Source organism: Orcinus orca, chromosome 10, assembly GCF_937001465.1.
Source record: "Orcinus orca chromosome 10, mOrcOrc1.1, whole genome shotgun sequence".
In the NCBI taxonomy this organism is placed as follows: Eukaryota; Metazoa; Chordata; class Mammalia; order Artiodactyla; family Delphinidae; genus Orcinus; species Orcinus orca.
In genome coordinates this window covers 45,989,476-46,005,188 of record NC_064568.1, presented here as the reverse complement: position 1 = coordinate 46,005,188, position 15,713 = coordinate 45,989,476, and the positions used below count along the sequence as shown (strand labels likewise).

At 42.9% G+C, this 15,713-nt stretch overlaps 1 protein-coding gene across 4 annotated transcripts in view; it reads left to right on the top strand.

Annotated features, from left to right (window-relative positions):
* The window catches only part of ANO10 (anoctamin 10), a 209,954-nt gene that overhangs the window by 149,055 nt on the left and 45,186 nt on the right, over positions 1-15,713 (top strand). For 3 of the 4 annotated variants that reach the window (XM_033402071.2, XM_033402069.2, XM_033402068.2), the window contains one exon: positions 2,452-2,568. In XM_033402071.2, coding sequence (XP_033257962.1) covers positions 2,452-2,568 — 117 coding nt within the window. Of the gene's footprint in view, positions 1-97; positions 355-2,451; positions 2,569-15,713 lie in introns of those variants that run through there. The other variant, XM_033402070.2, reaches the window with a different exon arrangement.

Genomic DNA, 15,713 nt, shown 5'->3' with positions numbered 1-15,713 from the left:
TCCGTTTGCCCTCTCTCTGGAAGCACTTCAGCCCCCTCTCCTTGCCTGGCTAACTCCTTCTCATCCATCCTGTCTCTGTTCAAACTTATATCTTCAGGAAGCCCTCTCTGACCTGCTGGTCCAAGCGCTCGTGGTCTCATGTGTGTACCCTGCCAGTAACACTCCCGCGTGGCGTTGTGATGGCCTGTCCTTACCCATCTCCCCACCTAGACTGTGCACCAGGACATCAGCCCTTTCGCTGCAGTGGCCAGCACAGCAGTCATGAATGGAGCGATGGACACAGGGCTACTGCCCTGCTGGCTTCTGGTGGCGTGGGAACCAGTGAAGAGTGCCGGCTCTGCAGCTTGCAGGGCTCTTCAAGGAGCGTGACCCTGGGGTTGTTACGTGGGACGTGAAAAGCTTGAAATAAGCAGGTCTACTAGGAACTTTTTTGCAAGTGTAGTTCCAAAGAAAATGATTTCTCTCCATATGGGCTTTTAAAAGCATTTATTATAGAATATTTGGGGGGAAGTAAAGCATAGAGAACCACTCATAAAAGCTCGTTGCTGCATAAGTGTTTTAACCATGTTAAAATGACTTCCTGTTTTAACTAAAACTGTCTAATGAATACCAACGTTTTTTCAATTCAAGAGAGCTTTATGAACATTTCCTATGGAAACTATGAGCACCGAGGTCTGTGGCAGCCTTGCCCAGTCACCCAGCAGCCAGTCCTGGTTCCCAAAGAAGAGTTGACACATCTTACAGGTCCCCTGTAAGGGAAGTGCTTGACAGGGTCTCCTTTCTCAATAATTCCTCCCGAGACTCCAGAGAAGAGAAAATGGGGACAGATTTGCTAAGAGAGATGGGATGGGGCCAGTGACCGGGTCACGGTGGGGCTCTGGCAACTTGAGGACACACAGTTTCTGAAAAATACGGATTTCTTTCCATTCACTAATTTGTTTATTTCTTGTCTAACAATTCTACTGAAGAGGTTAAGTCTTATATAAAGTTATATCTCAGTGCTCCAGTGGAATGAAATAATGACACAGTGTAGCTCTTTCTAAATTATTCATTTGTTCTTTGTTGATTATCTGCAGGTTCCTGTTAATTCAGTTCACTTAGTTCAGAATTATAACACATGATGTCATCTGTTTTCCCTTCTTGTTTTCACACTGTAGACACCTAATCAGTATCTTCCAGTGCCTGACTGCCCATCCCTGGTCCGCTCCAGATCTCCTGCTAATACCAGGCAGTGCCTGGCCTTCCCTGGGGTTCTGCCGGTTTTCAAGTTTTTGTATTGAATTATTGCTTGTTCCGGCACGATGTTGATTTCCTTCATTATTTCATGCTTCTCCCAGGAGATGTCCACATGTTATTTATCCTTTATCCCCCTTTTGAAAATATCACAGTAAGGAATTCACTTATTTTTTTTCAGCTGTCTTCCTTTTCTGTCAATAATTCAATGCAACATTTCTTACAGCCTGTTCCATCTCCTTCACTGATTTTCTTAATGCCTTTTAATTATTTCCTACCTTTAAAATGTATTATCCAGCCTTTAATATTTAGTAATTCGTGCTGTCATCAAAGAGGCAACTTTAAGGATCATTCAGCTTCCTGTGGGTCTTGATCCTGGGTCACAGGATGGAGGCAGAATTAGAGAAGCATCGAGTCGAGGCTGTGCATCTGAGGAGCAGGCTTACCAGGGGAAGCAGTCCTGTTGGCTTATTTCTGCAGAGAAAGGAGCATAATTATAAACCTCATATTATTAAGTTAGAAAACCTCTGTATGGTGTTGGTGTAGAAGGGAAATAAAATAGCCAGGTTCTAAGTTTCCCATGTTATAAAGGATACATTTTACATAATATAAAGGATACACTCTCCATTTCTGTATACATTTCTGCCTCACAATATGTGGAGTCCGCAACACAAGGTAGCACATTGCAGTCGATCAACTCATCAATATTTATTGATTGTCATTTCATGAAAGAAACTGCACCAGACACTACTGGGGATGCAGAGGATACAAGGCACCAAAAGGCACACGCACGTTCCACGTAACTCAGCCTGAAGTACAGCACAGGGGAGGATGTTGTTACACAAAGAGCAGCGTTTGGCTCTGCACACGTTGCACACTAAATACATTGGGGATTAAGACATGCATTAAAAAAAGCATTTGGTGGGAGACTTCTCAGAATAAACTTTATTTTTCACTGAGAGTAGTATATGGTATCATTTTAAGGGAATAACTGATTTTAAAAGAATAAAGCAAAGTAAGTCCATAATTCTTGAATGGGCCACAGTGGGATGGATTAAATATAACTCATGGACCTGGTTGATCTGTGATACATCACAGGCCAGTAATTAGAAGTGACCCAAGATTAACGAGAAGGATCACGGTGCTGAGGTGCTGATTTGTCTCCTCACCCACATGGTCTAATGTGTCCCTGTAACGTGTGCTCTTTCTTGTTTCCAGCACGCACTCCTGGCTTTGAAGTTCATCCTTGCATTTGCCATACCTGATAAGCCACGGCATATCCAGATGAAACTGGCCAGATTGGAATTTGAGTCTTTGGAGGCACTCAAGCAGCAGGTAAGGGCAACTGTCCTGAAAATAAAAATGTATTTCTTTAGCAAATGCCAGGAAACATAAGTCAGAGAACTCACTCTCAGCTTTTACTTCAGCCTTGAAGTTACCAGTTTAAATAAGTATAGAAGATTGCAGTTTTTTAATTTTTACTTATTTATCTTATTTTTGGCTGCGTTGGGTCTTCGTTGCTGTACGCGGGCTTTCTCGAATTGCGGCGAGCGGGGCCTACTCTTCGTTGCGGTGCGCGGGCTTCTCATTGCGGTGGCTTCTCTTGTTGTGGAGCACAGGTTCTAGGCACGCATGCTTCAGTAGTTGTGGCACATGGGCTCAGTAGTTGTGGCTCATGGGCTCTAGAGCACAGGCTTAGTAGTTGTGGCTCACAGGCTTAGTTGCTCCGCAGCATGTGGGATCTTCCCACACCAGGGCTCGGACCTGTGTCCCCTGCATTGGCAGGCGGATTCTTAACCACTGTGCCACCAGGGAAGTCCCTCAGTTGTGTTTATTTTTTTTAATTTTTATTTCGCATTGGAGTATAGTTGATTTACAATGTTGTTTGTTTTAGGTGTACAGCAACCTGATTCAGTTACACATATCCATATATCTATTCTTTTTCAGATTCTTTTCCCATTTAGGTTATTACAGAATATTGAGCAGAGTTCTCTGTGCTATACAGTAGGTCCTTGTTGGTTATGTATTTTAAATATAGTAGTGTGTATATGTCAATCCCCAAACTCCCAATTTATCCCTCCCCCTACCTTTCCCCTTTGGTAACCATAAATTTGTTTTCTAAATCTGTGAGTCTGTTTCTGTTTTGTAAATAAATTCATTTGTATCATTTTTTTTTTTTGGATTCTGCATATAAGTGAGATCATATCTTTGTCTTTCTCTGACTTACTTGACTTAGTATGATAATCTCCAGGTCCATGCATGTTGCTGCTGGCATTACTTAATTCTTTTAATTGCTGAGTGATACTCCATTGTAAATATGGACCACATCTTCTTTAGCCATTCATCTTTCAATGGACATTTTGGTTGTTTCCATGTTTTGGCTATTGTAAATAGTGCTGCTATGAACACGGGTGTGTGTATCTTTTTTTAAAATTAATTAATTAATTAATTTTTGGCTGCATTAGGTCTTTGTTGCTGCGCGTGGGCTTTCTTTAGTTGTGGCGAGCGGGTGCTACTCTTCGTTGTGGTGCACAGGCTTCTCATTGCGGTGGCTGCTCTTGTTGCGGAGCACGGGCTCTAGGAGCACGGGCTCAGTAGTTGTGGCACACAGGCTTAGTTGCTCTGCAGCATGTGGGATCTTCCCGGACCAGGGCTTGAACCCGTGCCCCCTGCATTGGCAGGCGGATTCTTAACCACTGCGCCACCAGGGAAGCCCGTGTTTATAGGCTTTTTGCTGATGGCCATTCTGACCGGTATGAGGTGATATCTCGTTGTAGTTTTGATTTGCATTTCTCTAATAATTAGCGATGTTGAGCATCTTTTCATGTGTCTCTTGGCCATCTGTATGTCTTCTTTGGAGAAATGTCTATTTAGGTCTTCTGCCCAGTTTTTGATTGGGTTGTTTGTCTTTTTAGAGACGATTCCAGTTTAGGATGGCATAACAAAACCAAATTCCTAATAATATGAGCAACAAATAGGTTTAAAGAACTAAACTAAGCAAAACAAAAATATTCAAGCAATGTTAAATGAAGACTAGAGCTGGCATTCAGCAAAAGAACCAGACAGAGATTTCCAAGAATCTCCCTGGGGCAGGTCCACAGTTCCCAAGTCTACCTTCTACAGAAACATTAGGGGAGGAGAAGTGAGGAGTTGGAATCCTGAATAATATCTCACAGAGCACGAGAGAGAACGGGAGAGTGTGGGCAGAAGCAGCAAAAAATGCCGTGGAGGTAGAATCCTCTTCCTGATGATTTACACATTCTACCAAAGGGTCCCCCCCACCCCTGCCCCCAAAAGAAAGAGAGAATTTAAAAAGCCATGCTGGAGTTCACCATTTTGGTGATTTTCTACCTGTAACAGAACGAGAGTCGGGAGACAAAAGATCCCTAGATGCCCAGAGCTGGTCATCTGCTGTCATACATAGGAAGTTAACGAATGAGAAAATCAGTAAGGCAGAGTCATCTGAGGGGACAAGCTCTGGGTCCAGGACCTCTCTGACCCACGCAGTCCTGTATGCTTCCAAACCACCTTTTACAGGAATTTTTCCTTTTATATTTGGGGAATTGGGAGAAAAAAAAACCTTGAAGAGGACCCACTCAAGCCAACCTTCTGATAGAAGCCAGGGCTCCAAGGGTGGTGCTCCAGATAGGGGAACCCCACATTGGGGCAGAACCTGACCCTGATTAGGTGGGGTGAGCCCAGCAGAATAAGACTTGTGATCAGAGTACAGAGAAGAGGGAGAACCCCGGGTCCACCGCGTTTGCTGTCCTGATGTTTGTCACAGTGGGTGAGGAGACTGAATTAGCTGTGTTTCCTAACTGTAGGGCCTGTGGGCTCTGGGCCTGTGGGCTCACCAGTGTGTTTGTCTCTTAGATGGAAACGCAGCGTCATGCTCAGTAGTGAAACACCAGCAACATTCACAACAGTGTCAGGAGACCCATTATCACTACTGACGTTTAGCATGGTTCTGGAGGCGTAATCAATGTAGTTACACAAGAGGAAGAGATAAGTTCAAGGAACCCGGAAGAGGCAACGTTATCATTACTTGAAGATTATAAGATTATGTGTCTGAAAGTCACAAGATAAATTCTTACAACAACAGGAAAATTTGAAAAGAAGCAGGTTGTAAAGTTTGTCTAAAATCATCTGTTTCCTTTCAAAAAAATAGTAACCAGTTTGAGAATATTATTGAGAGAAAAGTCCCATTTACAGAAGAAACCAAAATAAAATCTGTAGGTGGTAATTTATGAAAACTATGTGGATAATCAATGTGAAGAATATTTTTTAAACTCTACTGGGATCAAAAGATTCAATCTTGTGAAAATGTAATGCCAAGTCAAATATATAGAAATAAACATTTGAGAATAGCAAGGAAACTTCTGAAAAAGAAGGAAAATGAGGGCTCTAGCTCTGCCGTATTAAAGTGTATTTTGAATAATTCAATCGTCATGGTAATTAAGTCCATTTTGAATGAGGGGAGAAATGGACAGGTCAGTGGAATAGATCAGAGATTCCATAAATGGACCCAAATAAAAATAGGACTTTATGGGAAAAGTGACGTTTTATGTCAGTAGGAAAAAAGAAAGATTGTTTGTTACATGGTTTGATGATGACAAACAGTTGTTTGGGAAAATTATTACACTTGATTCGACCTCATTTCTTATGTACCTCTCTCCCCTCCACCCAACAAAGTTCAGATGGTTGAGAAATTTAAACGTAAAAAACTTAAACCATAAAAGGTCTATTAAAAAGCATGGGTACTTCTTCCAGTGGGAAATGCCTTTCTAATCAGGACACAAATCCCCGAATTTATAAAGGAAAATATTGATACAGTAAGATACAAGAAAATTTTAAACTTCTGTACCACAGAAAAAAAAAAGAAAATTGAAAAGATAAATTGGACAAACTGGGGAAATAATGTGCTCAGCTCTCACTTGGAGGAGAGGGCAGAGAGGTAGGATGGACGGGGAGGTTCCAAACAGTCTAACGTTCCTTAGACTCTGCGAGGAACACAGACTGTTATGAGGGCCTCAATGTTGAGATTCTCAGCTTAGATGAGTCCTCTTTCCTGAACATAACCGCCTGAGCGCGCTCGGGCGTCCTGCTGGTCCCTCCTGGCTGTCCATGGCCACACCTCCTCACCTCTCACAGGGATCCTTCTTCCACATTGCAGAAGGAAGCCACACCTCTCACCATTTGGAACCCTACCATGTGCCTTGTCCCCAGAGTTACCCCCCCAACCAAGTAACAGAACCTTTCAAAATGGAGGTGTCGGGCTAAGCTGCATTCGATAAAGGCACCCCAGTCTCCTGCCCTCCATCCCCTTAAGAAATGCATTTCCAAAATATAGCTGGAAATTTATGTTCAATGTTTATCAAAATGTGTACTCTGTTTATATAATTATTATCATTTATGCACCAGTAATAATTGTAATGATCAGTCAGTCCAGAAGAAGATTTTAAATACCTATCGTGACACTTCTGGTCATAGGGAATTTTAAAGGCTTCTTAAGTTTCAATTTTGAGCATCTAATGATTGCAGCAAAGTATTAGAAAGAGATTGATGAAGACTTTCAAGCAAAACAAAAATTTATTAAGTTAAGATTCTTTGGGAGAAGTGGAAAGAAAATATTACTTCAAAGAAGAAAAAGAAGGAAAACCAAAATTTTTACTATTAATTGAGAGCATTCATGTATCTTTTGAATGGGTGATGGTGGATATCACGTCACTATAATGTTCAGCATTTCTTGGATATCTTTAAAAGAGTGACCTCATAGTTTATTTTTAAGTGTCAGTATTTACAGTATGCTAGAAAATATATTTTTGCAACTGTTTAATTTATGATGAAAATTTTAGATGTCAACTTAAAATCGTGTGGGAGGGCATTTGGCGTCCAGAAATTTTAAGGGTTATGTAAGCAAAAAAAAATTTGTTTTAATTGAACAGCATTGTCTCTGGAAGAGTTTTGGTAAATCAGGTTTCTCCACTGATTACATTTCTAGTGAGGTTTTAGAGATTGGGGCAGGCTGGCCATGTACACACCTTCGTTCCAGGTCAAGGCAAGGTCTTGCTTCATGTTAGGAAAGCTTTCCTCTCCTCTCACTCAGGATTTCACCCTGCCATGTATTTGTCTAAAAAGCAAAGGGTCTTTCTCGATGTTGGATATGACTAACGTGTCTCTTGTTACTAAACACGTTTACCTGAAAGTCCTACTTCAGAGCTGTCATGTTTGCTTTGGAGGGACTGGTGGATATTAGTGTTTACTATGGATGTGACTAAATAACCTCCCAAGTCATCTCAGCTCCTAGATTCCCGTATCTTCAGATACACCCCACCTGACAGTAAAGCAAAGTCCAAGGTCGACGACAAGTTTTGTTTATGGTCATCTTCACTGGGAAATGAAACATTGACCAAAATTCTATCTTATCTTATATAAAAAAATCTAAGTGATCGTAAGTCTCTTTGGGGTGTTTTCTCCTGAGGACACAGATGTGATTCTCTGATTGACATCCCCTTCTAAGAAAACGTGATTTTGGTGCCGATTTTGCTGTTAAGGTTCTGGTGGGACAGAGATGTCCAATACGTGTCCACTCAGTATATTTATCAAATGCCTCCATAGAAGGGTGTTCCTGGCTTGCGCTAATAGGTGACTTAAATTTGTGCACATGCAGCTCCAGTGTCTCGGATCCATCAAGTAGGCAGGAGGCCATGATGAGTACTTGTGGTTTCCTAGGGCCTTGACTGCAAACCCAGGAAAAGCTTTCCTCTTCCCACTTACCGCCACTGCTTGTTTTTGTTAAAATTACAATCTGAGAATAAAAGGTCCAGAGTAAAACCTGGACAGAAGGTCTTCTTTTGCTCACTCTCTCTCTCCTGCGGGCCCAGGGCTTTGCTGCATGGTTGACACTGCTGCCCGGGCCACCCAAGTTCATGCTGCTGCCAGTCGGAGACAAAGATTTGCTTCACACTTCCTCTTTAGTCTCACTGTTCAGAGGTCCTGAAAAGTCTGAAAGGTCCTAGGTATGGAAGGTCACCCACTTTGTGTGCTTTTCAAAAACGCAAATTCACTGGCGTGTCTTCAGTTTACTTGCTCAACTAGTGTCATTTCTAGGATATAGAATTTTTTCTTTGCTTTTTATTTTTTTTTTAACTCTGACATTTAACTATCTGCTTTGTAAACCAGTGGAGCCTCACCTCCCTGGGCTATTCCCATGGACCAAAGGCAGAGAGAGCTTCTGCCATGTCTTCTGGTCAGTTGTGGACCGTGATCAAAAATGGAGTCACGGAAAACATATTTAAGAATAGATCCCATTAATGCCTAGCCTGTCCCCAGACTCTTTCACTGTGAAGTGACTAGAAATTGACGACAAGCTCGTCAATAGAAATGATTACTCATGAACAATTACTGTATTATGTTTAATTTGTATTTGAATTGCTACCTTTCAACCCAGTTCCCATTTTATGGACAAAATGTGATTGGGAAATGTAAGTCATTGGACAGTTCTTAAATCAGGCTGTGCATCTTGAAAGTAGAACTTGCAAAAAATGCATGAGGCCGGGCCACACACCATGAAGACTGGTCCCCTGAAACTAAGGTGGAGCCCAGATACCTACATTTTCAAAACTCCTCCCATTGCTCCACACCCCTTCCCTCAACCCCTACCTTCCAGCAGAGATGGATCCCAAGCGCCGTCAGGTGAGCAAGTTCTGGGCCAAGTCCTGTCACAGGGAATGAGTTGGGTAGTGTCTTTGCACCTCAGCTTTTTTGTTTTATAAAATGAAGGTCAGTGGGAAGGGCCAGAAATGCAGTTGTTTGACCCAGCACCCAAGTGATTCCAATGCAGGAGCCGTGGAGCCCACTGGGAGAAGTGCTCTGTGGTCCTGGCTATTCCTCCAGCTCATGGCAGGGAGGGGGCCGTGGTGAGTGTGGGAACGAACATGGAGAGGAAGGGTACCCAGGGCAGTTATTTTTTCGGTGTCAGATGGGAAACTGTGGCATTTCTAAATGTATAAGCAAATGAGATATACTTGAAGGTGAGAGGCGAACTGGGGAAAATAAAATTGTTTGCTTTGCAAAGGGCATTTTCAAATGATTAGACTTCAGTTAGTGAGACCTTTACAGAGAATTCTAGACAGTAAATATCATCCTAGTGATGCCCTTTTATTTCTTTTCAAATTGATGTATTCAGCTCTCAGTAGTTTTAAGATCCAGTTAAAAATAGAAAGGAGTCTTATCCAGGTACCATTTGCTCCCTGGATGGCCTGGAGCACAAGGACACAACATCTTCAGTACAGCCATACCTCTGGGCAGCCAGCCCTCTCGGGAGCCAAGCACCCACAGAGGCCAGGGAGCTGGTCCAGATGGAGCCTTTGAGAAAGAGAACAGCCTCAGAAGTCAGTTGAAAGAACAGATAAGGACTCTAAGAAGACACCACATCGCGAATTATGGCCCTCAAGGGCTGCCAATCAAACGTGAGACCCTTGACCAGCAAGCCCGTTGGGCCAGCCTACATTATGTACTGTCTTTGTTTTCTAGGGTTAAGTATATTTAAACTATTTCCAACATTTCCCAAGAGCTTCTGAAGCTTTCTTTCCCTGCCTATTTGTGCTCTCAAGTTATGGTAGCTAGATACGCATTTTTAATGGAAAGTTAAGAGTTTCACAACATAGAATGAGGATGCTAAAGTATTTGACCTTTCAATAGGTAATCACATGTTGATCTGCCAACTTGTAGTTCGGAATGAAATCTTGAATCCAGATAAAGAATTGGCTTCTGAGAAAGCCAGTGGCAGGCAGTGCCGGAGCCTCGGTCCTTGGGGAGGGGATGGTTCATTTCCCAGGGCCTCCAGTCAGCCCCCGCCTAGTAAGCTCAAAGTAAAGGTAAACTGAAGTCCACAGTGTTGCCAGAGTTCAAGCGGCCCCTCTAAGCTGGCGTCTCCCTCTCTCCTGTGTCGGGAGTTTGTCTCACAGCCCTATGCAGCTTCAGGGCAAGCGGCTTGACCCTCCTGTTTCATAATCTCCCCAAACAGTCCTAGCACACATGGGCAGAGTGAGGCTGCAGTGACACAGCGTAAGACACACAGTGTGAAACAGGGCAGCGGCGGGGAGATGAGTTTGGTGCTGGAGGAGGAGGACCACCTCAGGCTTGAGTGCCCTGCATCACTGGGCAAACCAGGAGGGAATTCTGGGATAAAATGGTACCATAAAACCAGATGGGATGGCAAATCAGAACTGCACCTTTGCAGCAGTCCTACCTGTTTTCATGACCCGAACACAGCTGGGCAGTAACGATGACAGGGGCGGTAACAGATGGCACGCAGTGGGAGGGCACGTGAGCCAGGCACCATTCTAAGCCTTCCGCGTGGGCTGGGACTCCTAACGGCAGTTCTCGGAGGTGGGGTCTATTAGCCATTTATTTGCACTTGGTTTTTCACACAGTAGATTTCTCTCTAATTCATAAATGATAACTGTCTTCAAAGTGATTAATGCACCAACAAATACTGGCTCCTGTGCACCTCCTGAGTCCCTTCTGCTGTCACTTCTTTTTTTTTTTTTTTTAACATCTTTATTGGGGTATAATTGCTTTACAGCGTTGTGTTAGTTTCTGCTGTATAAAAGAGTGAATCAGCTGTATGCGTACATATATCTCTGTATCCCCTCCCTCTTGCGTCTCCCTCCCTATCCCACCCCTCTACGTGGACACAAAGCACCGAGCTGATCTCCCTGTGCTATGCGGCTGCTTCCCACTAGCTCTCTGTTTTACATTGGGTAGTGTAGATATGTCCATGCCACTCTCTTATGTCGTCCCAGCTCACCCTTCCCCCTCCCCGTCTGCTGTCACTTCTCCCTTACTTTTGGGTCTAGCAGGATTGCACTGCTCATGGATCCCCCAAGCACCCCTGCTGTAGCGTAACCCTGACCACCCAGACACCTCTTCTCCACCGTCAGTGGCATAGACCCTCCCTCCTCAGGAGAGCGGCCCTCTGCTGTGTGACAGAGGGTCCTGGTGCCCGTTTCTTTGTATCCGCCCCTCTGCCCTTGGCCAGGTGATGCCTTCCTCACCCCTGCGTCTCCTCACCCAGCACAGGGCCTGATGCCCAGTCGACTCTGACTAAATCTCCACTTAATCAAACTGAGTTTGTTGACTCATACATAGTTCAGAAGCTAATATATTAAGTAAATGACAAATGATGTCCTTGGACAAAAAAAGAGGAATCTTAAAATAGGTACTCGGGCAAAAATGGAAACAGTTAGGTCATACTCCTTTCTGGGATCACTAGGGAAGAGAATGCATTCTGAGGAATTACATATGAGCACTTTAGAAGGACTCTATACGTAGCCTTGATGAAGCACGAATCCTATTTTTTTTTTTAAAGACTGTGATTGATATCAGTAAAAAAGGGTGGCTCCCAAAAGACCATAAAATAACCCCAAATCAAGCCAGATAGAATTCTAAAGTAGTTTGTACTTTGCACAGATTCAGACTCTGGAACAATCCTGTCCTTACCACTGTTGGTTAGGGTTTTCTTTTCTCTGCGTCTTTTGTTTTCACTAGAGAAAAAATGATTTAAGGTTCACGGAGGCATCCAGACGTTAAAGTAAGATGCTTCACTAAAAGCTCTAGAAAGCCTCTGATCATTTTTGTCTCCCTAGTAAACAATCTATATAAATTGCTACTTATCTCATCCCCCTGGCCTTCTAGGCAAAATTTAAAATTTGTATAAGGACATGGCCAAATTAGAACCAGATTCATTTTCACTTGTGGAAATTCCTGAAAAGGACATGAAACAGAATAAAGTGTAGCATTTTCCTAGTCACCATAGGAGTAGATGAGAAACAGTGTGGGCAGAATGGGCCTGGGAGCAGAGATCTATTCCACAGAGAAGGGCCTCAGCTTCACTGTATGGTGGAAGGGATGCCCTGTGCTTTGGACCATGTATACATATGTCATTAAAATATGTCTGTATTTGTAAAGAAAGGAATTCACCCTATAATAAATTATTCTAGAGATTTCAGAACGCTTAAGGCTATATGTTTAAGAAGAAAAGAAAGATACATTCTGGTAAGTTATTCAAAGTTCTAAGAGTTCCAATCTCAGATTCTGTACTAGATTAGTAATTACATTGCCTTGAGGGCTGATGTGTGTGAGAGCAGGTCTTCCTTCTCCAGGTAAATGCGTGAGCTGTTAGTTGTGCATCTATTTAACTTTTTTAAAATATATATACCAAATGTTCTGAGATATTAAAAGACTATATTTTTGGCTTCATCAAGATCAAAGATATTTGTCTGTGACTACAGACTAGAAGCATCTTAGAGACAGGATTACTCCAGACACAGAATTCATATTTGTTGAATGAATGAACTTGCCAAATGAATGAGTCAGTAATTAGATGATGGGTCACAGCCCCATCCCTTTGTGCCTTTTTCTGTTATTAAATTCTAGTCCTTTGGCTTTGAAGTTGTCCTCTGTGTGTTAGATTTGAGATTGAGGAAACCATCATTGAGTACTTATAGTGTGGCTTTTTTAAAAATTACTTTCATTTTTAATTACTAGTAAATTGTTAAAATGGAAAACCTCTTTTTAAGTATAATGAATAATATTCATTTCCGTGGATTTCCAATGCTACAGAATCTCAAGGATATGATTCAATATTACTGTATCATGTAATGAATGTAAACCAAAGAGACTGGGCTGAAAATACAGTGATTGATAGGCTAGGAAATTTAGCCTTTAAAGCAAATCCCTAAGAACAGCACATATAGTGATTTGCTTCCTTCTCCTAAGGACGGAATGCAGAAAAGCAAGAAATGTTTAGATTTAAGAACTTTTTGAAATACTGTTTTCCACTGATAATGGCTCTAAGAACATAAGTAGTAAATTCTACTGAATTCATAATAAGTCAAAATTAAAATACGGGTATTAAAATTCAGCAACAGATACTGAGTACATGCTATGATCAAAGCACAAAAATCGGAAGTATCAGAAATTCCTGTCATTCCTATAATTGTCAAATGGTAGAGTTGAAAAGCTTTACAGAAAAGATCCTGTCCCAAACGCTGATTGTACAGACTAAGGAAAGGGTCATTAACTGTGGGTGTTGGCTTCCAGCATGGTCCCCAATGATCCCTGCCTCTTGTGTTTACACCCTGTGGAGTCCCATCCCACCCTCTATCTTGGTTGGTCTGTGTAATCAATAGAGAACTGTAGAAGTGTTGGCATGTCTCTTCTGAGGCTAGGTCATAAGAAAAACACTGTGGCTTCTGCCTTCTTCTCCCTCTTGGATCACTTGTTCTTGGGAAGTTAGCTGTCATGTCGTGAGGACACTCAGTGTTAGAGGAGGTCATCCAGAGGTCATGACTGCTGGTCGGCCCCAGAGACGGACATAGGCAAGCAAGGCTCCTTACCCCCTCCCCTGTCCTTGGGGTGTACGTTCTGCCCACCATTCCCACACTAGGAGCTCTTTCAAGGACGTAGCCCTGAAGGAGTGATTTCTCGTTGAGACCATCTTGTGCATGGGACTGAACCCAGTTAAAATGGCCACTGTATAAACTTTTAAGGTTCTGGTGGGCTGGTGCACAGATCTACTTGTGTTACGGTCGCCCGAGACAAGTCTTTTATATAAGTCCCTTTGTTTATTAAAACTGCCCCCTACCAGTCTGGAGTCTCTTTCTTCAGTCTCTCCTTGCCCTCCACTTGAGGGTGCGTTTCGAATTTCACCCGAGGGACTCCTGAGATTGCAAACCAACACTCAAGCCACCAGTGGAGAGGCCCACATGACTGGGAACTTGAGCAACCACCAACAGCCGCGTGAATGAACCATCTTGGAAGCAGATTCTCTAATCGAGGGGTTGGCAGACTTTTTCTGTAAAGAGTCAGATAGTAAATATTTTAGGCATGTAGGCCATAGAGTCTGTTTTGCAACTACTCAGGCCTGCTATTGTAGTGCAAAAGCAGCCATGGGCAATATGTAAATGAAAGGGAGAGGCTGTGTTCCAATAAAACTTTATTTACAAAAACAGGCAGTGGGCCAGATTTGGCCTATGGGCTGTATCTTGTCATCCCCTCCTCTAGCCTCAGTCAAGCCTTCAGATGACTGCAGTCCCTCTGCCTGTGTTCTGACTACAGCTTCATGAGAGGCCTTGAGCCAGAGCCACCCAGCTGCTTCCAAATTCCTGAGAATAAATACTGTTTTAAGCCACTAAATTTTTGAGTAATTTGTTACACAGTAGTAGATAACTAATGCAATAATAGGTAACTAACCCAGTAAAGAAGGTTGACTGACAGATGAGCCAACTTTGTGAGTTGATAATTGTTGAAGCTAGGTGGTGGGTAGACCCATGGAGTTTCATTATATTATTCTCTCTACTTTTGTGTAGTAAAAGGTTAAAGGGGTTAAAAAAAAAAAAACAGAAAAAGAAAAGCTGTTAGGTAATTGTCTAAAATCAGAGCAGCAATAAATCCTGAAGCCTGTGCTACGCACCCAGGTCTCTGGCTCTGAACCCTGTGTTCTCTTGGCCCCCTCTTCCTGCGTAAAGAGCAACCAGCAAAGCTTTAGCTGTTTGCCTGTATTTTTCCATCAGTTGTTTACTGCCCTAGTACCTCCAACTTAATATCTAAGATCGTTCTTTGGATTTTTACCATTGCTGTTGTTGAGCCATCTTTGAGACTTACACTTCTTGATCCCTCTTTCCACTGTAGACTTTAAAATCAGTCATTACTTAGAGAGGGAGCCTTGTTCAAAGATCTACAGAGTCCAGCCTCGGTGTGGCCTGGGCTGTAATAATACTTACATGTTACCTTCTTATTGAGCTTGGCTGTCAGCGGAGCACTAGCAAATCCGTTCTCTTAATGAATCCTAACACAGCCTGGGAGGGTAGGCCTGGCAGGTTTCACTCTAGCATTTTATAGATGAGGAATCGGAGAGTCAGCAAGTTTAAGTGATCAGACGAAATTCAGCTGGGTGCACGATCTGGCTCCTAGTCCAGTGTTCTTTCTTCCTGCCTCTCCCGTGCGTAAGGAGAAACAGGTAGAATTTGACTTCAGATAAAATCAAGTCACTGTGTGAAAGTGCGCCGCACAGGGCTTGGCACATAGTAGGTTCTCAGTGAGTTTACCTTCCCTTTAAAATCCCTTTGAGGGCTTCCCTGGTGGCGCAGTGGTTGAGAGTCCGCCTGCTAATGCAGCGGACACGGGTTCGTGCCCCGGTCCGGGAAGATCCCACATGCCGCGGAACGGCTGGGCCCGTGAGCCATGGCCGCTGAGCCTGCGCCTCCCGCAGTGGGAGAGGCCACAACAGTGAGAGGCCCGCGTACCGCAAAAAAATAAATAAATAAATAAATAAAAATCCCTTTGAAATTGGAAATCACCCTGATGGGGTTTTAATTGGCAGTATAAATAACTTAATGTGTTAGCTACATGAAATAGATACTTGAAATAACCTGTCTTTTGATTTATTGCGTTGATCCCCAAAATGGTTCATG